This window comes from Pelobates fuscus, chromosome 12, assembly GCF_036172605.1.
Source record: "Pelobates fuscus isolate aPelFus1 chromosome 12, aPelFus1.pri, whole genome shotgun sequence".
Taxonomy (NCBI): Eukaryota; Metazoa; Chordata; class Amphibia; order Anura; family Pelobatidae; genus Pelobates; species Pelobates fuscus.
In genome coordinates, this window is record NC_086328.1 from 36,728,368 (window position 1) to 36,754,040 (window position 25,673).

Sequence of the window (25,673 nt, forward strand, 5' to 3'; positions counted from 1 at the left end):
ACAGTCTCTATTCTGCTCTGTGTCAGTGTGTATCATGGTCTCTGTGGACAGGGACCAGTCTCTATTCTGCTCTGTGTCAGTGTGTATCAGGGATCATTAGGATAGGTGTCAATCCATATCTGCCAAGTGACCCTATGTAGGGGGAACAGTCCCTATTCTGCTCTGTGTCAGTGTGTATCAGGGGTTTTGAGGACAGGTGTCAATCCATATCTGCCAAGTGACCCTATGTAGGGGGAACAGTCCCTATTCTGCTCTGTGTCAGTGTGTATCAGGGGTTTTGAGGACAGGTGTCAATCCATATCTGCCAAGTGACCCTATGTAGGAGGAACAGTCCCTATTCTGCTCTGTGTCAGTGTGTATCAGGGGTTTTGAGGACAGGTGTCAATCCATATCTGCCAAGTGACCCTATGTAGGGGGAACAGTCTATTCTGCTCTGTGTCAGTGTGTATCAGGGCTGGGCTTTGAGGACAGGTGTCAATGTTAGGTGATTTCTGCCCTTTATGGATTAAAAGCAGACTCTGCATCAACTGTGCAATTTTCCATGGGAGTTTTGCCATGGATCCCCCTCTGGCATGCCACAGTCCAGGTGTTAGTCCCCTTGAAACAACTTTTCCATCACTATTGTGGCCAGAAAGAGTCCCTGTTGGTTTTAAAATTCGCCTGCCCATTGAAGTCAATGGCGGTTCGCGCGGTTCGCCGGTTCGCGAACATTTGCGGAAGTTCGCGTTCGCCGTTCGCGAACCGAAAATTTCGGGTTCGCGACAACACTACCAGTCAGGTCTTTATCTCTTAAAATTGAATGACTTTGATTACTTAATATAGATCTCTGATAGATTTATTGAATAAATTCTTTAATATGATCGTTTTTCACTTTATGCACTTTATCTTAGAATAATGGGTTTTACACCTGCTTTTTATATTTGGTTATATAGTTACTTTTTATTGTGATATTTCATATAATACACTTCAACACTTAAAATATAATTATGAACTAGAACTACTCACAGCTTTGGAATCTGTCTATTAACATGTACACTGTCTATCCAAATTCTGTAGACCTTTCTATATATACAACACGTCTCTTTATGTGTGTACATATAACTTTTGGAACACATATACTGATTGTTTATCTTTATCACTTTTATATATGTTCTTTTCTTTTTTTACATACGTATATATTCTATATTATATATGTCAGAGAATCAAATATTATCATACTAAAGTTATTAATAGTAATGCTTGAGGAGAAATTGGACTCGATCTGGCTTTGATTCATTTTATTGTTTATTACTGTGATATTTACATTTTAATTTTTTTCTAATTCTGTCTCCATATCCCAGGGATGGTACTGATTGAGAAAGCTTCCAATTGAGTTAATTGACACTCGTGACACAGCTGTTAGCCTTTACTATCAATGTGGCCATTCTGGGGGTTGTATATAGATGTAATTTTAACTAATTGTTTGATGGGATCTTGTTAATTGTTAATCACTTGTATTCCTATAAAAATGAATGTATACATGCACTTAGTAGCTTGACAAAGACCGTGTAGGTCGAAACGTTGCGATGGAGTGGGTTCAATAAAATTGCCTGATTTGTACCTTGGAGTGCCTCAACTTTTCTATTTTGTTATTCAGCATTTTGGTCTCTGGTACCGAGACTATCTGAGTTGCACCCAGCTACATACTGCTTAAAGGGATAGAGTGCAGTTCCACACCCTACCATAACCAGTGTTAACTGAGGCTTATCTACTAAGTTATTTTTTATCTACAAGTGAAACATAGCACTGGCCAATCAACATCTCCTCATAAAGATAAATTGAATCAATGCATCTCTATGAGGAAAGTTCAGTGTCTGCATGCAGAGGGTGGAGACACTGAATGGCAGTGCTGCACACTAGGCAGTACTGCCCCAAGAAGCACCTCTAGCAGCCATCTCAGGAGTGGCCAGTGGAGTTATTTTCTCTGAAAATACTGTGTTTTACTGCAAAAAGCCTGAAGGGAATGATTCTACTTACCAGAACAAATACAATAAACTGCCGTTGTTCTGGTGACTATAGTGTCACTTTACGTTTGGAAGCTTAAGAGGGATGTATGGGAACAAAACTTGTGTGGACTGGCTGACAATAAAATTAGTTTAGGTAATGCAGACTTTGGTCTCTCTAACACTGCATACACCTTTTCTCTGTCCTAGACTATATACCAGGAACTTCTGCCTGCTACTAAGAAGGTAAGGAGACAAGTGGACATGTGAGTGCTAAGAGACAGTCCTTAGGAAGCTTGGAGTAGGCGCATAATTTGATGCATTGATGTCAAGCTCAGGGTTCTGCCTGCATAGTATGCCCTTAGTTGGACAGTCTGCATGATTGGCAGGCAGCCTGACATGCATTCATGCCAGGCTGGCTTTCCCATTCTTTGGACAAACATGCCCCCTTTTTGAGCATGCTAACCCCTTTTGGCAGGTCTGGTCACGTTATTCGCGCCAGTGGCACACCCTTTTACCTCGCCTATTGACTTCCTGCCTCACTGGACACTGCTGTTAGGGGTATGGATTTACTTGAAAGATGAAAGCATGAATTAGAGAGAGATAAGCATAGAGTATGTGTTTTCGTATAGATGCATCCTTTGAGTTTCCCTCCAATACCATCTCCATCAGATACATGACGCTTGGGAGGTATGATTGTTTTAGTGTTTTGGTCGATAAGATTCTATAAATGGACCTATCATAATTGTCAGCACCAGGCCCACTGGCTACTAGAGGTGCTTCCTGGGGCAGTGCTGCAAATTGTTTAGCACTGCCATTCAGTGTCTCCACCCTCTGCATGGATACACTGAACTTTCCTCATAGAGATGCATTGATTCAATGAGGAGATGCTGATTGGTCAGGGCTGTGTTTTGCTTGTGCTGACTCTGCCCCTGATCTGCCTCCTTGACAAACTCAGCCAATCCAATGCTGCCCTATAGGAAAGCATTGTGATTGACTTTGAAAAAAACTTCTGATGATGTCAGGCAAGCATGCAGATTAGGGGCAGAGCCAGCAGCAGCAGACTGAAATAAAAGTAAGATGTTTACTATATAAATGGGAGCAGGGGGGCTAGATGGAGCTTTTAACTCTATAGGGTCAGGAATACATGTTTGTGTTCCTGACCCTATAGCGTTCCTTTAAATAATTTGGATTAACTTTCCACAATTATATACTTTTGTGTAGAAGTTTTAGATTCTGTAACTACTATAAAAGTTGTAATCTCAGTTGTAATTTTTTTTCAAAATGTTAGCTTTTAAAACACAATTCACTTGAATAAAAGTAAGTGACAAAAAAAAACTAATAAAAATAATAACAATTCACTATTTATTTATTTATTTCTAAAAATGTATTGACATCCTAGACATTAGGCATATTAACAATCCGGGACAATTAGTGAATCTATTTTGAGTGAATTTTCTTTAGTTGCACTTGTTGTGTAGGAATTATTTAAAAAGGAGAAATAAAAGTGTTTTTTATTTTACAAATTTTTAAATATTTTCTTCAGATTTAATATTGTGTTATTTATACATATAGGGTCAAAAGAAATCCCTATGTCTCCTTTAAAAGTGATATAGAATATGTTTTGGAAGAATGAACTCATGCCAAAAGTGCCAAAAAGGCCTTGGCCACAAAAAGGTTACATCTCATAATAACATTGGTCCTAGGGGGTCAAATCTCCTTTCATAATAGAAGCTAAATGCCTTTAACAATGATTGGATATGTTGTGTAAGTTCCTGTAATAGTTGAGCATTTGTTGCTCTGTTAAAACGTATATTGTAATTTATCTTCCGGAGATTACATTTATTTCCTCGATACCAAACAAATTTGAAAACGTTTTGGGGCCTGGGAGACACCAAACACTGGTGTGAGGTCTGGAGTTGATGCTGGATCCGGCCACTGGAATTCAAAGTGCGTCAGCAGAGTGGTAAAAAAGAGGAATATTTCCATACGAGCGAGATTTTCTCCAAGACAGACCCGCGGTCCTGAGAAAAAGAAAAAAACGTAAAGACAGAAAAGAACCTCTAAATAATCTATAAACCTATAAAGAATAAATTACATTTGTTCTATAATGCCTACATTCCTTCAAAAACAACCTTATAGGGTTAATCACTAAAGTAAGAATCAAGGTGAATTCAAAGTGAATTGCATGGTCAGAATAGCAGAACTGGAGCAATTCTATTCGTTAAAGGACCACTTTAGTCTTAATAGGTCCCCCCCACCCTCATGGCCCCCCTCCCAAGGGAAGCGCCTCTAGCAGCTGTCAATGAGACAGCCACTAGAGGCTGGATTAACCCATTTGTAAACATAGCAGTTTCTCTGAGCAGCAGGCAGGGTTAACCCTAGATGGACCTGGCACCCAGACCACTTCATTAAGCTGAAGTGGTCTGGGTGCCTATAGTGGTCCTTTAACTATGCTTTACATTCATTTACTCTGGCTTTAATTTGAAATTCACTTTGGATTTTCACTATTGTAAATAACCCTGTTAATATTAACAACCATTTATAAAAGCTTTAACAGTTATTATGCCTTTCTTTCATTTTAATCTATTTTTACCTAAAATCACAAACCTTAAATAACATATAACGACTAGTCCCTTATTTCAAAATGGAATCTTGCCCAGTGGGTGTAGGAACTGAGGGGTTGGGGGGTATGAATCGCTCCTACGAAATCTGGTGTAGCTTTTAAGATAATTTATTTCACGGTTTACAAAAGATAAGAGAATCAAAATATGTTGAAAGAGTGGTAATATGTAATGTGGTTTAATACCTAGTTTCTCAACCCCTGGTACGGGTGCCATAGGGGCAGGTCCGACCCGTCCATATTATGGACTAGGGCAATGGCCCCAGGTGGCACTTTAACAGGTGCATATATATGCTGCATATATATGCATATATATGTAGCAGAGGCAGCTCTTTAAACCTTAGTGCAGACTGATTTGTCGGGTCCTGCCAGACACCAGGAGGGGCCTGGCGGCTTGCCCTGTATGTCACCGGGCCCCTCCATCAGTCTGCCCAGGGGGAGCCTCCTGTCTGCAGCTCTGCCGAGTGCAAAGCTGCAGACCAAGTGATGGAATGCTCACAAGCTCACAGAGCATTGCCGTGGGTTTCCACGGCAACGTTATAATCTGAGCTCGCGAGAACTTGGTCTGCAGCTCACACCCGGCAGGGCTGGTGACCTGTAGAGTCAGCCACTGGATCACCAGGAAATGGGGTGCACTGAGAAACAAGATATGTAACCAGCCTCCCTACAGCCTGTCACCCCCCCTCACCAAGTCCCCACAATGTCACCACCACACCCTCCCCCCACAGCCTTCCTACACACTGCCCCCCTATACTTTCACCTTACTACACACTGCTCTCCTATACTGTTACCTTCCTACACACTGCCCCCCTATACTTTCACCTTACTACACACTGCCCTCCTATACTGCCCCCTTCCTACACATCGTTCCCCCTCTACTGTCACCTTCCTACACACTGTTCCACCATTGCAGCCCACAGGTAAGAGGCAGGAAGGGGAGATAACCCCAATTAAATTTAATTTAAACTGCTCACCCCCACTAGCATTTATCCAAGTCTATACACACATTGCATGAACTACACAGACACTAGTACATACATAGACACTGCATCCACTAGACACACTGCCTCCATTATACACACAGACAATATATTCAATACATATACTGCCTACAATACACACAGACGCAGCATCCACGACACACATACACTGCATCCACTGAACACACACACATTGCATTCACTACACACTGAATATGAAATAAACACTGCATCCACTACGCAGACATTGCATTCACTACACACACTGCCATGCTTTTAGTGCGGGGGGGGGGGCAGCATTTCATCCTTGGACCCAGGCAGCACAATGTCTTGACCCGGCCCTGCATAGGGGTACACGCACCATGGCAAGGGGTGCGCCAAGAGGTGGCCGACTAGCCACCATAGTGCCCTGAAGGAGGCAGCTGGCTAGGGGAGAAAGGAGGTGGCGAGGGAGCTGCACTCTTGATGATATTCAGAAGAACACAAACATTACACAAGGCCCACAGTGGACCCCAAGGACAGGATCCCCACTGGACCCCATGCAATTGATCCACTCCAGCTCTCCCTAAGGTAGGAAGGCTGGGTGGACTTAAATAAAAATGAGAATGTATGAATGTGTATGTGTGTGTGTCAAATCAGTGAATGTGTGTTTGTCAGTGAGTGCATATGTGTCTGTTAGTATGTGTCAAATCAGTTTTTGTGTTTTTCAGTGAGTGTGTGTATCAGTAAGTGTGTTTCAAATCAGTATGTCCTCTGTGTGTGTCAGTTTGCTCTGTGAGTAAACATGTATGTGTCAGTGTCCTCCGTGTGTGACTGTCAGTGAATATGTGTGTGTGTTATCAAATCAGTGAGAGTGTGTACGTGTGTGTGTCAGATTCCTGTGTGTAAATGGGTGTCAGTGTTCTCTGTGTGTAACTGTGTTTGTGTCAGGTTTCTCTGTGTGTAACTGTGTGTGTGCCAGTGTCTTCTGTGTGTTTTATATTTTTATTTTGTGACTTATATACTCCAGATTAATATGTCATACACACCTTATATACACAATATTCTCATTGTGTCATATTTATTTTAAAATTACTACTTACTGGAATTTAAAACCAATAAATTACTTTCTTGAGTCAGGGGTACTTATGATTTTTGTTTAAGACCTGCATGGGTACTTCTCCATAAAAAGATCGAGTAGCACTGGTTTAATGTATGCTCTGTAAGTGGGGCTGAGCTTATTATGAAATGCTTTCCCCTACCAAATTTGCCTTGGTTCCTACACCAATATTTTGTCCATTGGTAAAATCTATGAGCTTGGTGTATCTAGCTGCATCCAAAAAGTTGCTGGGTAATAGCATTAATATACTATACAGGTGTTTGTATTTTTCTTAATAATTAGGTATTTCGTATGGAGTGATAACTTTTTTGACATATTTAAAAAGTAAACTACAAGCACTACAAGTCTGCTTTAGCATAATTAAGTAGTTTTGATGTGTAGATCATGCCCCTGCAGTGTCACTGCATAATTATCTGCCATTTTGTAGTTAAATCACGCTTTTTTTTCTGTCCATGCAGCTCTAGCCACACCTCCCCTGGCTGTGACTCACACAGCCTCCATGAAAACATTTTTAATTTTAAATAATATCTAGCAGGCAATTAACAGAGAAGGAGATACAAATTCTAAATTAAACAAACTGTACAATAAGGGAAGTTAAAACAAACAAAACAGATTTATTTTCAGGAAGTGTGAAGGGATGCTATAAGGCCAATGATATTTGAGGTCAATGTCTTCAGGAGGAAAAACCACAGCCTTCTTGGTGAATACAGTAGGACACTAATTACAGGAATTGTGTCTCTAAAAACTCTCTTTAAAAGGTATGCAAGGAATTTGAGGAAAAATGTACATAAGTACATTTAGATGTAAATTCACCGTGATCTAGAGCCCCTGGATGGTAACATCTGGAATAGTAGAGATGCATCTAATCATTCTTTGCAAAGACCATGAGATCCACCTGTGGGAATTCCCATTTGTATGTCAAAACCAGGAAACATTTCCAAGACAGACTTCACTTGGTCCTGTCTGAGGAAGTTCCCCACCATATTTTCCTTGCCCCATAGACGGCTTGCAAACCATTGTATGAATATGGGCCCAGGTGGGCTTAATATGCTTCAATAACTGAGCACTCTGGTTCCCTTTTTGTTATTTAAATTAACCGCAAAATCAATGTCTACCCTTATTTTCCCCAAGTGCTACTGAAAATGACAAAGGGCTAGGTCAACGGTTCTCCATTCCCTGATGTTGGAGAAAAATCTGCTATTGGTTGAGCTACGCAACTGACCTGAATGGTGTCTGTTGTAATTTTGTTCCACTCGATTTCCAACAGCTAAAAACATCTGGTCAACTTCTTGTGGACAGTCACTAAAACTGTCCCCTAGTTATTCAAATTGTGGAAAAACTATTAGTAGAGAATGAATATGCTTCTGTGCGCACTTGATTTAGAGATAGTGGATATCAATGTGCCTATTATCGCCAGGAAACATCTTGCATAGACCATTCTCAATCTTAGGAAATCAGTCTCGATACAAGCTTGAGCTTTCTTTACTGTGACAAAGAAACATTTTCCTGCAGAGTGTGTAACTGGTCTCCCATGAAACCCACCACCATTCTGGAATACAGCTGGATTTGTAAAAATCGATTTAACCATCCGAAATGTGATGCTTATGCTTGTCTGCTGCTACCACAAGGATGTTGTCCAAATAATGGAAAATAATCACTCTTTGTTTCCTGATGTCTGCAACAAGATAAGCGGAGCACGGCTGGGAAATAGAAATGCCTGCCAAAAAGTTGAAAACTGGAGGTACTACCGATGCCTCAGAATTGAGATTGTGAAGCTATAAATATGAAAAATGTACTGAGTTAATCCAATCCCATGGTTTGTAGATAGACACCGTGGCCTCAAATCAATTTTTATGGCTGGGTTTAATCCCAGCTGAAATTCTGGCAGCTGAACCCGATAAATGGGTCAGCTGAAGTACAATTCCTGTCTTTATCCTGTCTTTATCCAGTTAACCTATAGTTAATGCTGTCCTGGCAAGTCAAGGAATGATGTTTAATAAGGGTGATAGCTAATATATATATATATATACACAAACATATACTATATGGAGTATTCAGCGTTAACCTCCTATCAGTTTTCATGGTGACTGTATCACATTAGGTGCTTTGCCTCAAAAAATACTCTACACAAGATACAACTACATTGGGGTAAAGGTGATCTTTTACTGACTAGTGGCAGTTCACTAACTTACTATAAAAATGATCCAGCCAGCCCTGATGCTCCCACTATTTTCAAAGGGAAAGAATTTAGAAGCATATCCTATACAACTGTAACAAAGCTCCTGTACATCCGACCATGTACCTCCGTCCAGCCTCCTTCCTAGCTGCTTTCCGGAATTCTGGAACGCTTCAGCCCCAGACGCCGAAGCTTGACTGGGGTCTCTCCAAAGCTCCTTCCTTCCAGGTAGGTATCATCCCCACTGCTAATCCCTCCACAGGTTCACTTCCAGGCAGATATCATCCCCTCTGCCTATTCCTCTGCAGTCCTTCCTATAGGCAGGGATGCACCTCTGCCTGCAATTTAATAGTTCCTGTCTTTATAAAGACACTTGCAACTCTCAGGTCTAGCTCACTTCTTGCCCCCGGGCTAGAGGGATTGTGCAGCCAGCCAACAGATCTGGGATCCTTAAAAATCCACACAGTACCAAAAGGAACTAACATACAAAACTTTATTTTTGGACAAGGAGTAACCTTTGGGGACTAGTCCTTAAACGTGTGGTAACAAACATTTAAAATACAAATACAAAGAACATTGCAAATAAAGAATTAAAATTAATACATGGACTATATAATACAAATAACATTTCCAAACACAATAAAAAACAATAATATATATATTTAACTACTTATTTCATTGCCCTCATGTGCGTACTAGTCTTATGCATATGTACACACTTCTAGTCAGTCAGCAGAGAGCGCAGCAGAGTTGTTCACTTTTATTAATCCCAAGACCAAAGCAATGCTCAGGTAAGAAAATGGTTTTAAAAGTCACTTACCCAGCCAACCTTGTCATCTCTCGTAGTATTGCAGCTGGGAAAAAGCTTTAACTTCACCTTCACCCTTAAGTCCTATGAGCCGCTGGAGAGAATACAGAGTGGCCGGCGTCTGTAAGACAATGGGTTGGGAATATGGGCCACCAGCCCAGACTCCCAGTATTACACTGGTGAAGACTGTAGTCCCCTCCACCAGTACAGGATAAAAATAGTAGTTGGGGACAGAGGCCAGTGGCAGGGGCGCCTGAGTTTTGTCCTGCCTAGGGCAGCACAAAGCCAGGATACACCACTGTCTGTCTCGACGACAGTGCTTCAGCTGGGTTTGTGGTGAGATTCTCATTCTTCTGCTGGTGAAAAAGTCTGCTCAGCTCCTCTCTCTGGTACATACTCGGCCACTGGGAAATGAGAATTTTACCCTCCCCTCCCTGGAACTCACACTGCCACTGGGAAGGAAGACTGACTACCTCTCCTCCCTGTGTTGCATCAACACCAACACTCTCTGCTCCCTGTAGCTCTGGCTGCTGCTGGGGAGGGCGCTCGACGCTCTCCACTTCCGGTAACACGAACTGCTGCTGGGGAGGGAGTCCGACAATCTCCACTACCTGTAGCTCTGACTACCGATGGGGAGGGAGGAGACACTCTCCGCTCCCGGTAACACGAGCTGCTGCTGGGGAAGGATGCAGACAGTCTCTACTCCTAGTAACACGAGCTGCCGCTAGGGACGCCCCTACTCTCTGCTACCGGTAACAAACTTCAACTGGGGAGGGGAGACGATACCCTCCGCTCCTGGTAACTTGAGCTACTGCTGGGGAGGAAAGCTAAAACTCTCCACTCCCAGTGAACCAAACTGCCGCTTGGGAGAAAGGCCGACACTCTTCATTCCCGGTAACTCTAGCTGCCACTGGGGAGGGAGGCCGATACTTTACACGCCCGTTAAACCACACTGCCGCTGGTCAATTTACTTGAGCTGCCACTAGGGAGCTAGGCCAATACTCTCCACTTCCGATGAACCAAATTGCCGCTGGGAGGGAGGGGGGTGGCCAGGGTCCCCCTGCCAGGGGGTTGGAAATCTGGGCCATTGATTCAGCATCCCTGTGATTCAGGAGTGGAGAACACCGATCTCTTCATGTCTACCTGGTCAACATGCTCAGATGTACAGTCAATTAAATCTGTAGGCACATCATCCCAGAACAGTTGCACCACCCTCTACTGATGGGCCGCTGTAACCCTCCTTTCGTCTGAGCCCTCCTCCCCTCACATGGGCTATCTGGAACTCGCAGTCTATCTTTGCTTGAAAATCGACGGTCACCTGGTTTCAGGTTGCATGGGGGATCTTCACCAAAACATTAGGGCCGTACCATGCCAGTCGTAATTCTGAGTACGAGTTGGAGGATGTCATGCTTGCTTGGTCCAACTCTGTGGGCACCTCTGCTGAAGAATTGCCTCAGAAGAAAGCCAATCCCTAGTGCTCATGCTATCCCTCACCAGAAAATGTGCAGGGGTCTCAGAAGAAGCTCTGGTATACATGGGGTGTTTCCTCAATAGCTAGGAAGCTATCCATCCGCTACAACCAGATGTGACGGAGCTCCTGGTTGCTCAGTCCGCTTCCTAGCTCTTGCTTCCTTCCAGGCAGGTATTGTCCCCTCTGCCTATTCCTCTGCAGTCCATCCTCCGGGCAAATATGCACCGCTTCCTGCATGTGATAACTCCTGTCTTTCTAAAGACACTTGCGGCTCTAATGGCCTAGCTCTCTTTTTGCTAGAGGATTGTGCAACCCACCCTACAGATCTGAAGACTGTTACTCGGATCCGTAAAAGTTCACACAAGACACACCGTTCCAAAAGGACTAACATACAAATTGTTAATTTGGACAAAGACTAGCCTTTGAGGACTAGTCCTTAAACATGTGCTGACAAACATTTAAAATACAAATACATAGAACATTAGCACATGAGCAAATAAAATGAATCCATTAACTATATAATACAAATAGCATTTCCAATTAAAGCAATAATATATATATATAATTTGACTTAAACAATTTTTTGCCCTTGTTTGCATACCAGTCTTATGCAAATGTACACACTTCTAGTCAGTCAGCAAATGGCGCAGCAGAGTTACCAAAGTAACAATGTATAGTTTGTACATTAAGTGCTGCTGTCACACACCTCTTTCACAGACTGCTGGGAAGAGATCTCTGTGGGTTAGATGATGGCCTTCAAGCCTCTCTAAAAGGCTTCTGTCACAACATCCCTGTGTCCAGAGTGGTTTTATGGAACATGTAGTTCAGCACTTGACAGCAATATCTTTCACTGACTGATGAGTAGGAAGGCTTGGTAATTTGACATCTTTGGAAGGCCAGGAGTCAGGCATATTTTTACATCTGTAGATGGACAGGATGGCAGTGTATAGTCTCAGTAACGGCAAAGGCCTTGTGGAACCCTGGCGACAATACCCTGTTGGGAGTTGTGATATTGGTAGGATATTGGCCATTTCCTCCTCTAGATTCTGCCAAGATATTAATATGTTTTACTCTGCACATTATTATTTTCAAGCAGGAAAACAAGATGAGCAGTTAAATTTGCTTTACTGTTATCTCACCTATGAATAATGTGTGTAAGCTGCATTTTGTGGGGCTGTTGCATTATACATTAACGTCATGAGCTTAGTGTAAATATGGGGCTTAGCTTTTCACAACCCACCTGTGACTGAGCTACTTACCTGCAGAGAAGGGTAAGAATGCTTCTGCTTTGATCAATTCCCCATCATTGTTCAGGAAGTTCTCTGGATTAAACTCATGTGGATATTTCCAATAAGTCTCATCATAATTAAGAGATGACAGATCTGTGATAATGAGTGTTCCCTGAGAGAAATCAGATGTTAGATCATCTTTAGCAACGGTAATAGCAAAGCTCGCCTAGATTACTGTACACTGGCAGACTAAATTAAAGTGAAAAACAAATGGACCACAAACTTATAAAAAAAAAAAAAGAAAAAAATAATAATAATAATACAGCTTTGCTGCTTGTTTTTCACCGTGTATACAATTTTAAACAATATACCTTACCAGCATCAATCTCCAAGTACATTTAGCTCTTAGGGAAAGTTTGTTGCACCGAGGACATTGGCCTTTATTTAATATTTTTTTATATGTTTTTCAAATGTTTACAAGCTATTAGAAAAACTTTTTCAAAATTATTTATTTACAAAAGTCATCATGAAATTATATGGAAATTTTTGCAGATAGATCATAAAAAAAAATGTGTATTTTTTTTTTTTTATTCTTTATTTTGCAGTGCATTATCAATAGTACAAACTTGTATGAGTATGCCACAACAGCGACTGTACGAAATATAACATTTGTCTGAACATCTTGCTGCTGGGGTGGGGGAAATCTGTGCACCTTTTTTTGTTGCTATGGTCTGTGTAGTTTTATCGAGTTGGTCTCCTATGTCAGGGTTATGCGTGTGGATATAGACTAGCGTTTCGGTAGTAAATCTAGATCCCCAAATTGTAACACCGGCATAGGTTTGATGCTGGAAGCCTCCTATCCCTTATCACTATGTGCCATACTGTGGATTGTCCGTTAAGGTAAGGGCTAGGTGCGAAATAGTGTTCTACGTGTAATCTAGTTGCCCTTTGGAGCCTGGGTGTGTGTGCCTTTGCGGGGCTCTGTTGTTGTGGTTGGGAAGTGGGGCTGCGTGGCACCAGTGGGCTAGTACAGCTCGAGTGGATAGACGCTCCATTGTTTGCTATGCCCCTTGACCCAGGGCATTTGGGGGGGGGGGAGTGAAATTTTTTTTTTCACAACAGACTATTATCGTTTGAAACCCTTATCCAAAAATATTAAATTGAGGCCATTGTGAGATATACCAAAAACAGAGAATACGAGAACTTGTGCCATTACAAAGAGAACCTATACAATCAGCAAATCAGACTGATCTCAGGGCAGTCCAGAAACAAAATGCAGGCAAGTTCTCCCGGTATGAGAGATACAGCAACCTCTGACAAATTATATCATCATGAAGAGGCAGGCTTATGGTGCAGAAAAGTTCCCAGACAGTGGCAGTGCCGCTTTAAAAAAAAAAAAAAAAACTTTACTCCAGGCAACTGCAAACATATTTAAAGGGGAGCATGGCAAAGAAAAACAATATGGGGATTTTACAGACATCGCATGAGGTTTTAGTTGCCCAATCTTCTTTGAATGTGGATGTGTCAACTGTTAAAGTCATATGTAATCCCTGCATCTAAAATAATACAGCTTTCTATAATCATGATTTAAAATGTAACAAAATATATTCAATAAAATAATATTGCCTTCCAGCCTTATTGTTATCAGGTCTTATCTCACCTTTGGGATGGTAAAGCCATTCAGTTGTTCATCCTCTAGTGGCGCATGAGATACTCCTAGAGGCGCAACACTTGCAAATCGTTGTACCTCCTGTAGGACAGCCTGCGTGTACGGCATGCTCACTCGATCCTCATAATTAAGCCACTCTCTGTCTCCCCGAACTTTGTCTATTTCATTTCGACATTTCTCTAAAAAGAAATAACTCACGTGGTCAAAAAAAAAATAATCACATTTTTATTATAGAGCACCAGATCTAAATGCTGGAGGTCTGCGGAGAGATTGTACCTTGTACATCTGGAAACGCCATCATGTAAAGCAGACACCACTCTAGGGTAGCAGATGTAGTCTCAGTTCCAGCCACAAACAGATCTACCATGCAAGTAAACAGGTTCCGAATGTCAAAGGTTTTTTTACCATTATGCTGTTCTTCCTGCATGGACATAAACTTGCAGATCAGGTCAATTTAAATTTCATTTAATAGAAGAAGAATAGTTTTGTCAAATATATTTTTTAAATACATATATAAAATCAGGATACACTGGAAGGGAGGGTTTGAAATCCCTAGCAATGATTTAGACCCTATAGAAATGTGAAAGACTGCATTTTCCATCCTGCAGTGAAACACCTACCACTCTCAGGCCTCACTCAACTCAGTGAAAGACTGCGTTTTCCATCCTGCAGTGAAACACCTACCACTCTCAGGCCTCACTCAACTCAGTGAAATACTGCATTTTCCATCCTGCAGTGAAACACCTACCACTCTCAGGCCTCACTCAACTCAGTGAAAGACTGCATTTTCCATCCTGCAGTGAAACACCTGCCACTCTCAGGCCTCACTCAACTCAGTGAAAGACTGCATTTCCATCCAGCAGTGAAACACCTACCACTCTCAGGCCTCACTCAACTCAGTGAAAGACTGCATTTTCCATCCTGCAGTGAAACACCTACCACTCTCAGACCTCACTCAACTCAGTGAAAGACTGCATTTTCCATCCTGCAGTGAAACACCTACCACTCTCAGGCCTCACTCAACTCAGTGAAAGACTGCATTTTCCATCATGCAGTGAAAAACCTACCACTCTCAGGCCTCACTCAACTCAGTGAAAGACTGCATTTTCCATCCTGCAGTGAAACACCTACCACTATCAGGCCTCACTCAACTCAGTGAAAGACTGCATTTTTTCTGCCCACCCTCACGCCCACCCAGGGTCCCCCTAAATATATAGCATGCTCCTCCAGCTGTTTGAGATTCTCCCCGAATTACCTCTTCATTCCCCTAACATCTTACCAATAGCTGCTTCTCTGTTAACTCGTTCAGCCATCACCTCCAAACTTCCCCTGCTACCTCTTGTCTCAAATCCCCATGGTTTCCTTTAGATTGTAAGCTCACGGGCCATCTAGCCAAGCACTTTGTATAAAAGAGCTCCAATGGCTAGATATCAGCTTACGGGCAGGGCTCTCTTACCTCTTGTATTTGTCTGTGTATATTGTACGTTTCTCCACTAATTGTACAGCGCTGCGGAATCTGTTGGCGCTCTATAAATAGCAATAATAATAAATAAATAAAGACCCACACAGCCTTTTAAAATTTTTATTAGCCCCTTAAGGACACATGACATGTGTGACATGTCATGATTCCCTTTTATTCCAGAAGTTTGGTCCTTAAGGGGTTAAACAATGTAATGCGTTTGCTAGCCAGCTGCCACATTCTTAACCCTCCAACTGCCAAGGTTTTTTTGTTTTTTAACTATTTGCCCGTTGACTGCTTGCAGTACCAGTGGTCAAATAGTACTTCTAATTATTGTTTGCTTAGAAAATGCAAGTGAACTTATCATGTACATAGTGCAAATGTGCATCCTACTGGATATGTATGTACTTTGTACAGGGTTCAGTAGCAAAAATCAGTGATTGTTATCCGAACACCAAATGCATTCAGCCAATTAGTGCAGATCCGATCGGGTTGGCTAAATTCCAACCGGTTTTAGTAAATATGAAAATTTCCATTCTGGTTGGAAATTGCCCATTTTATCCAGTGTTCAGTGATTTATACTGTAAATAAGTGGCCGCTAACAGCCCAGCCCCTACTGTAGGTACAGCTAAGGCACAGATTACACAATTCTAGCCATATTAATTCATACTAGCAATGAGTGCTGTGTAGTCTAACACTCTCAGTCAATCACAGCTGCCTACTGCTACTCAGGCTAATGCTTCCTGTCAGGATATTTATATCGGCAGACATTTTGTGCTATGATAGAAATTAAAAGTGTATATTGTTATATGAGTTACTCAGAACAGAGCGGACTCCATTTTGGATCTTTAGGCTAACAAAGAGACACATAATTTCTATCTGTAACCAGCCACTGAGCCTGAGCTAAGGAATGCATTATGTAAACAAGCCAAGTGATAAGCAATGAAGCAGGGGAATGGAATGCTCTGTCTAAATGTTAATGGAAGATAAATAATTTTTAACACAGACACTAATGACAGAGAAGACAAGTAATTAATTTTACTTTCTAAATTTTACAAGGTCCCATTGTAAGTGAAGGTGAAATTTAGTTTACAACTGTCAATTTTAGAAATTACAACAGGAATTGTCAACGCACTGTCTGGAGAAAATCCAAAGAAACACTTTGAACTGACAAGAAAATTTAAGTTATAGGTAGTCATTCTAGATAAGCCAAATGATGTCAAAATCGTCATCAGGAAAAGTTAACTCTTTCCTGGATAGGAAGGTTTAGTGAGGCGAGAATGCCCTCTATGGACCAAATACCTAAATTGCAATCTGCAGGTTGACCACACCTTCAGTTTCCTATTGGCCTTACCAACTAATGACATACAGAGAATCTTTCCCTTTAAAAGTTAGGACAAAGGGAAGAGAGAGTTAGCTGAGGTTGGAATTGAAGTTGGAGAAAGTTTGGGCTTTCAGATTCGGACATGCAGAGAGATCCATGACAGATATTCACTCTTGGAACCAACTCAAGAAGCACTACTGGACACTTGGAATTTTACTCTTACTTTCTAACCAACACTATTTTTATTATTACTTACATACCTCCATACAACCAATCATACACGCATTCAAGTTCCTGGGACTACCTAAGAGCATCTGATGAGAACATCTACTTAACTGGTAATTATGCTGGTTTTATTTAATTAATCTAAATTAATTAAAAATCTAATAGCATGATATATGACTGGATAAATCACGGTCAGATTTCAATATTTAGAAATCTTAGTTAACTAAAGAATATATAGTTATAAACATTCCATTCTGCAGGTGGAATTAAGAATAATTATATATTAGTGTGATATTATCACGTGTTAGCATACCGATGTTTTTATCCAGGTGTATTGATTTGCTCTAAAATAAGATAAGATATCTTTTTAAAATTTGGCTTATAGAATCTGGTAGATTATTCTTATTGGATGGTTCCAGGAAATGATTAATGAGCTGGTTTGAATGTTCTTTTAATTAAAAAAATTACATGAGAATAGGATATTATATGCCTAGGAGGATCTAGCCAGCATTGAAAGGGTTACTCAGTTGATTTAGCTGTTAGCCAAGGTTTTACGACTTTTCGCTGGACTGTGTGAAGTTTTACTTTCTATCTGTAAAGTACCTCATAAATCTAAAGTCTTGACAGTTGATGCTGTAGCTTTATAATGTGTTTAGCCAATCCCATCTCATACTAAATATTCACTGGTTATTATCATGCATTCTGCCTAATATTATTATTTAATTGTCACAATAAATTATATCTATTTTTATAACAAATTGTGATTTTATTTGTATGGAATACATTTCACTTACATGATAACGATCTCTAAGATCTGAGAGAATTGAAATAGTGGGCAATTCTCGACTGTTTAATATTATCATCCCATAAATATCCCTACATTCCTCATTATCCCAAACAGCACAGAGGGGATGAGCTGCTGTGGACTATATTTAGCATTAAAACATAAAAAATTATTTAATGCTGAATGGAAGGATAGCGACTCCAGACACTATAATCACTTTAAATAATGCAACAGATACCGTACCTACAGAGTCCCTTGAAATCTTATGATTTATGATAATGTTTCCAGAACTCCCTCAATGGCATGTTCACCATTATGTATTCTCAAAAAGAAAAGTTAACTGAAAATGGACAATTTCACCTCTACAATAAGCAGTTTTTCACATTCTGGGGTATTATTTGTAAAGCTGGGCGGGGTACATTGTAATACTACCAAAAACCTATCTTACTTATTCCTTAATGCATAAGGCATATGTCTAACTTCATAACCAAAACAAATTGTAGACTTTTGACATGCGCTTGTTCAGCTATAATTTTCCGCTTTCCATTAAAGGAACACTTTGGTGTCAGGAATACAAACAAGTATTCCTGACACTATAGTTTTAAAAGCACTGTGTAAACCACTGGCCCCCCTCTCCTTACTTTTAAAAAGTGATTTTACTTACCTTTTTTCTAGTGCCGTGCCAGTATCACCGCCGTTGGCCCCCGCCCCACGGCTGAGATTAATAAAATTGACAATCTCAACCAATCCATTGCTTTCCAATAGGAAATGTATACATAATATATATGATTTAGTAATTACATTATTACAATACATAAAACAGTGAAAAAAAATATTTTAAAAATTGTGAGCCTTGGATATTTTTTGAACAAATTATTTATTTTTAGAAATTTTAAACTCCTTTTTTCCCCGTTCGGTATGCAAAGGACTAACGGCAAATGAAAACTAAATGAATAAAAAAATGAATAATATAAGTTATACAGTTATACAATAGACAATTGACCAAGATAAGAGCAGCCATCAACAGCTTGTAAATAGCTGCATATTATTCTGCCAATTAACTAACATTATCTAACATCTTGTGCTGAAAGGCATCATAAAATGAACTTCACAACTAAATTTCCCGGTGAGCGATTGCACTTTTCTTGCGGTAGCACTGGACTGATTTCCACTTTTTATACCTGTCTTATAATCACAATCAGCTTGAAACCCCACATCATATTTTAACTGCTGATTTATATATTACATTCTCTTCTTGTACAACTGTTTAGGTGATTGAGGTCCTCTATTCTATTCTCTCTTGAGAAAAGCTTTACTATGAAACAATGGGGTTGGAGGGCATTTTTGTCTACTTTATTTTCGACCATTCTATTGTTGGGGTGCTAAGTATTTGGTATGTTTAATAGTTTCTTTAACACACACACATATATATATATATATATATATATATATATATGTGTGTGTGTGTGTGTGTGTGTGTGTGTGTGTGTGTGTGTGTGTGTGTGTGTGATTTAAATTAAGATTTATATGTTTTAATGTATTTTCATTCCTAATATACAGGTAAAAAAGAGCACAGTAACCAATGACAATAGGTGCTGGAAAAAGCAATTTTCAATAAATGGGAAAAAAAGGAATGAAGGTTAAATGTAATACTTTCAATACAATAGTGTTAGTTTTCAATTACATGTGCTCCATTGACAACATTTGTTAAATACACACACACTGTACCTTGTCTAGCTCATCCAGATAACAGTCGATGTAGTCTCGAGGTTCTCCTGGCTGTCTTGATTTCCTGTGCTCCTCTAACACATTCCCAAGGAATCTAAAAACTGTATCCACATTTCTTAAAATCTTCCGGTGTGGCAGAGGGAGATAGTGGATGAATCCAAATGCATTATACAGCTGAAAGGGTCAATGACATAACACGAGTCACACCATATATATCAACGAAAACTGTTTATTTATGGATTTTTAGGAATATTTCCCCCTTACAGTGCATTATAAGAAATGGCACCTCCCTATTCCTTACCATTATGTAATAAGATGACCAGAAGGGGTCCTTTAGGGAGTCCCTATATATGCACTAAATTACCTCTCCTAGCCATCAAGATGAGATGCAAGGGTTGTGTACCCCAAAAGATCTCTGTATGGACACCACTTTGTTATAGTGGGGAGACATGTGAAATCATACGATCCTGATCTGTCTGTAACAATGGGTTGTGAGCAGCAAGAGTGAAGAGAGATTTATGTATTCGGGGACCACTAGAGAAAAGATAGTTGAGCCCTTGGGTCTTAAATATCTGGTCACAACTGAACACTCCTAAATTTATTTTGGTACATATATATATATCTCACTTTTTATCTATGATATGGTCATATCTACAATAATTCAGATATTCTCACCTGAGCCCAAATACCAGTGGCCATCCTCATATTTTCATGGACAAGGTTAACAACATCTCGGAAAGTGGGGTCATCATAATCATAGCGTCTCCCAAACACAATGGAACAGATAATGTTGGACACAGCATTATCAATGGCACAATGTGGATCTATAAGTGTATCTGAAGAACATACATCAACATTATCAAACAATAGTACAGGGGAAATTATGATTGACCTTAATGGGACACTGTGAGTACCATATCCATTTCAGCTTATTAAAAATGGTTACAGAGAATAACCTCCCTCACAACCCAACCGAAAGGCAAACACCCCAGGTCCACATGGGGAGAAAGGGGGGGAAAAAACGGTACCAAACAAGCCCACCCCGGGACTCACGATCGGGGAGATGTGGAGGCAAACACGAGGAGTCACTGAATCAAGTATGGCGGCGTTACATGGCGGGTGCTCGGACTTCTCGGAGGAGATGTCTGACGACGCGGAGGAGGAGCACCCACAGCCCTCTTACCCACCACGGAAGGTGAAACACCGAGGACTGGAGGCAGACTCAGAACCGATTACCACAGCGATCATGAAAACATTGCTAGCGGATCTGAAGAAAAGCTTCCACGACGATGTCACAGCGCTCCGTGCAGACCTCAAAGGCCTGACAGGCCGCATCACTAAACTGGAGGGCTCCTCACAATCACAGGCCCAAACCATCACCACACTGCAACACAATATGCTAGACCTGAAGCAGCACACCCAACAATGCGAACACCGCCTCGCTGAACTGGAGGATGCCAGGCGGAGCCCTAACATCAAGATCAGGGGGGTCCCTGAGGACATCCCAGGGACCGAACTGCCTGAACTAATGGGGCGCCTGTTACTGACCATCCTGCCAAACAGACAGCCCACCACAACCACCCCAGAAGAGGTCTTCAGAGTCCCTAAACCGAAAGGCGCACCGCCCACAGCCACGAGGGACGTCATTGTCACCCTCCGCAGCGGCAGGGACAAAGCGGCGATCATGGCCTCCCTTCGCGGCAGAACCCCCTACCGCTTCGAGAGCATGGATCTCTCGTTTTACGCAGATCTGTCCAATGGCACCCTGGCCTGGCGCAGATCGCTGAAACCACTCACCTCAGTACTCCGCACCCACAGGATTGATTACCGCTGGCGCCCCTCCAGAGCACTGACGGTCCAACGAGGACCGAACATATATACCGTCCGAGACATCCAGGACGCTCTGGCCATGCTGAAATCCTTGGACCTGCCCCAGGACTCGTTACCCCCAGAAGGACTGGCAGGTAACAATAACAGCTCCCCAACCTGCACCCACTCCTGGAATCCAGAACGGATCACTCCATTCATCCCCCAGCACTCCACACCTGACGCATATGCCGCGGTCACAACCTAAGACCACAAGCCACTTACCTGCGGAAGTATCCTGCCGCATACCCTCTCATTTTCTGTTCGGGGGAAGGAGCTCCACGTAACCACCAGGCTTACTCTTGCTATACTATGCAAACACCGTACCAGTCCTTGCCTGTGACCACAGTAAGCCATTACTGACTTAATAACGGCTGAGACACTGAAAAAAGAGTTTGGGCTTTACATTTGAGTTTTATTCTTAATGTTCCATTATTATTTTATCTGTCCATTAATGTTCAGATTTAAAAATGCCTACATCGCACGCCTAAAACCTTTTGTGGGCTGTTAGGCCTTTGGTAAAAGTTAACCTTTTAGTTGATCCTGCCATGAGGCGATCAGCTCCATGAGCATTATCTAATAATCATCTGTGTCCCATGGAGAAGCTCTGCTATATTGGTGGAGTCAAGAGGATACTAGCTTCTTCTTTTGAGACACCACTGTAAATTGTTTACACTTGATTTTTTTTTTTTTCTCTTCCTTCTTTTGTATTAACAGCCGCAACATGGATGTTTCAGAGTTGAACTTTACGAACTCTCATTTTTTCATTTTTTCATTTTAGCTCGATATGTATTACTATGTGTAATCCCAAGCCAACATTCACCCTCACTTGTAATGTTGTATATTCAGTGGTATATCACGTTATACATGCTATTACCTCGCTAGTTACTTACACTATGAGCCCTAACCAACCGTCCACTAATACTAATGAGGGCAGTAAATAGAAGAGCATGTACGATCCTGTTTAAAAACATTTCACTAAAAAACACGCTATTAGGCAAACGCAGCACACCCACACAATGCAAGGCTAACCAGCCTAAAGCGGTACAAAGGTTCAATCTCTTGAAAATGCAATGCCAAACAACCACAACCTTAAACTCCACTCCTGCTGTTGTAGGCATGTATAGCCTAGCCCCCTCTAATACACGCGACCTCTGAAGCATAGACTGCTCCACGATGCTCTTGCAGGTTTTGTGCCCAGCTACTTAATGGCAAAGCAAAATTTTATGTTTTATGTTTTATGTTTAGTTACTCACGATTAAGATAGCTAGGATAGCCGGTATATATATTTAGCATCCGTAGCGAAGCAGCCTCACATAGTCTCAGGACACAACAACCTCCACTCGTGCAGTGCAAGCAACACACACATATCATACATAAGCCTGACACTTCTATGGCCGTAGCCCCACTACATGCCGCCCACAGCCATGGACTCTTTGGAGCACAGCATAAACTGTCCTCGAAGATACACTAGACTGAGCCCCCACCGAGTAGACATGTTACATATTCCATCCTCTTGCATAGAGTACACCAGACTGGCCCCGGGAGATGGGGGGATAATACGGCATGCTTCCCGACTAGCTAAACGACTCCACGCATTACCACTCTACACCTATGCTGATATAGCTAATCTAGTAATGTTTAACGTTGACATTGTTATCTTTTATTTGGTTTTACTTTGATCTAATAATCTCACTGTCTAGCCAAGGTTATTCTCATTACATAAAATGTGCAATCTCCTACGCCACTGCCTAGCCTTACAACACCGTTCAACAAGCTGTAGTAGCGTCTCACCATATTCCAATTGTAGCGTAGTCTCGATTTCTCTAAGCCCATTTCAACTGGAATATTTGTACTAGCTAAGCTATTTACTGGATAAAAACGCCTGTACACATGTCGGTTTCCCACAGGATCTTACTAACTACACACCCAGCTTACACCTAACCTATGTAATATAATGCTAGAATAACTGCCCACTTTAGTTGTGCTAGTGTTGTGGGCCTGAGTAACAATGATCTAGTCTGACCCGTGGAACAACTCTCCTGTTATTTCACAATTGAACATGTTTTATTTTATACGAGTTAAAACAGAAAGAACTGTAAAATTTACCATTTTTATGCATATCAGATACCTGTTAGTTTATAAGCAATGTCCTGATACATGCATCTTTTGATAACCACGATACTTAACCTTGTTACTGTTTAGATATAATTGCATTCTATATTTCTAGCTAGCGACTAACAAACATAAGGAAACCCTACTGTAATTAATGTTGAAAAGCATTCATCATATTTTATAAAAATGTGCATTGACGTAATAGCCATGTTTCGAATGTGAAGAATGAAAAACGTGAACGTGAGCTGTTGTTTACAACGATGTTAACCATATGCACGCAAAAATAAAGAATAAAAAAAAAAAAAATGGTTACAGCTACCATCCATGCACCTTTACATTTGACTAATTTGTCAAACTGAAAAAAAACATGGCTTTAAAGGTGACCAATTTAAAACTCTGTTAATAAAACAGGCAGAAATTACACCTCAGTACTCACAGCGTGCTGATGGGGAAAGACTTGCAAGGAAGTGAGCATTTGCTAGATCAGGGGTAGGCAATGTTTTAATAGCACTGTACCAAAACAAAATCTTGGCGTGACAGTTCTATTTTTTTAAAATCGAGGTGTGTATGTTGCTATATTCTGCTCGTCTAATTTATGGGTGCTGCAGTTACTTTGTAGCATTGAGTGAGTGTGTGTCAGTGAGTGAGTGTACGCATCAGTAAGTGAGTGAGTGAGTGTGTGTGCGTCAGTGAGTGAGTGTGTTTAGATGACTCAGCTTTTTCCCCCATGCTGTACAGATCTTACCGGAGCTGGCCCAGCCTCCATGACTGCAAACATTAATCTTGATGATCTCAGCCAATCCGATGCTTTCCCATAGGCAAAACACCACGCTGCGCCAAAAAACATCTCCTCATAGAGATGCATTGATGCAGGGCGTGGAGATGCTATACGTAGGTGCTGCGCACTGTGCAGCACTGACCCAGGATGCACTCCAGAGGCTGTCTGAGTGACTGTCACGAGAAGTGTTTCTCTGAAAAGGCAGGGTTTAAATTGAAATGTGTGCAGGGACAGATTATAGGTAGAAAAAAGAAACTCACAGGCACTCCGAATTCAAGCCGCAGGCAGTTTTATTGTAGCAAAATGTAACGCAACGTTTAGACCGTAAAGGTCTTTTTCAAGCTGACACCACTTAGTGAGAAATGTGCTTATTTAACAAACGATATCAAACAGGAAATCAATCAATAATGCAACTAACTAATTAATAGGAGTAACTAATTGATACAAAGCAAATTAAAGGCACATACCAGTGCCAGTAGTGTTGAAAAATAAATACAGTGTATTTATTCTTCAACACTACTGGCACTGGTATGTGCCTTTTATTTGCTTTGTATCAATTAGTTACTCCTATTAATTAGTTAGTTGGATTATTGATTGATTTCCTGTTTGATATTGTTTGTTAAATAAGCACATTTCTCACTCATTTACGGTCGAAACGTTGCGTTACATTTTGCTACAATAAAACTGCCTGCGGCTTGAATTCGGAGTGCCTGTGAGTTTCTTTTTTCTACCTATTATCTTGGGATTGCTGGTCCTGCTCTGGAGCACCGGGGGCCGCTGGGATTGAGTGCGGTTCCCACCATTTACTCTCCTCAGGGACAGATTATAGACACAAGACAAACTACATTAAGCTGTAGTGGTTCTGGTGACTATAGTGTCCCTTTAAGAAATGTATTTTTGACATTGAAAAACCTGGCTCCTAACTTTTTTTGCTGGCTCATAGATGCCAAGCAAATTTGTCAAGCCCTGGTTTTTGTGCACATATGGGCTGTTGTATTGCATATGTTCATGAGTAGTATATGGTATTGCGTATGAGATCTAAGAAAGTGGGCTGTGTATGGGGAATTCTTGTGCAATTGTGTGTGGATGATAGGTCACATTGTGTGTTTGGTAGGATGTATATGTGAGAGGCTGCTTGTGGGGTTGAATGTATGTGGATTTTCAGTGGTGTTGTGTTTGCGCGGACTGTGTGTTTTTGTGTGTAAGCTATTTGTATTATTTGTATGAGGGGAGGCATCTTCTGCAGCTCTGTGCATATCTAGTGTGTGAGTGGCTTCCCTGGGGTCCACTGGTGACCGTGCTGGCCAGGTACAGGTCAATGGCAGGAGCTGCAATAGCTGCTGCCTGATGTTCTACT

At 41.2% G+C, this 25,673-nt stretch overlaps 1 protein-coding gene across 1 annotated transcript in view; it reads right to left on the minus strand.

The window, feature by feature from the left end:
• Positions 1-3,727: 3,727 nt before the first annotated feature.
• LOC134578991 (cytochrome P450 2J6-like) overlaps positions 3,728-25,673 on the minus strand; it is a 29,026-nt gene continuing 7,080 nt past the window's right edge. The window contains exons 4-9 of the mRNA XM_063438117.1: positions 20,233-20,393; positions 19,558-19,731; positions 14,314-14,458; positions 14,029-14,216; positions 12,399-12,540; positions 3,728-4,006 (exon numbers count right to left, since the gene is read on the minus strand). Of these exons, the coding sequence (XP_063294187.1) occupies positions 3,825-4,006; positions 12,399-12,540; positions 14,029-14,216; positions 14,314-14,458; positions 19,558-19,731; positions 20,233-20,393 (992 nt within the window). The 3' untranslated portion in view covers positions 3,728-3,824. The remainder of the gene's footprint in view (positions 4,007-12,398; positions 12,541-14,028; positions 14,217-14,313; positions 14,459-19,557; positions 19,732-20,232; positions 20,394-25,673) is intronic.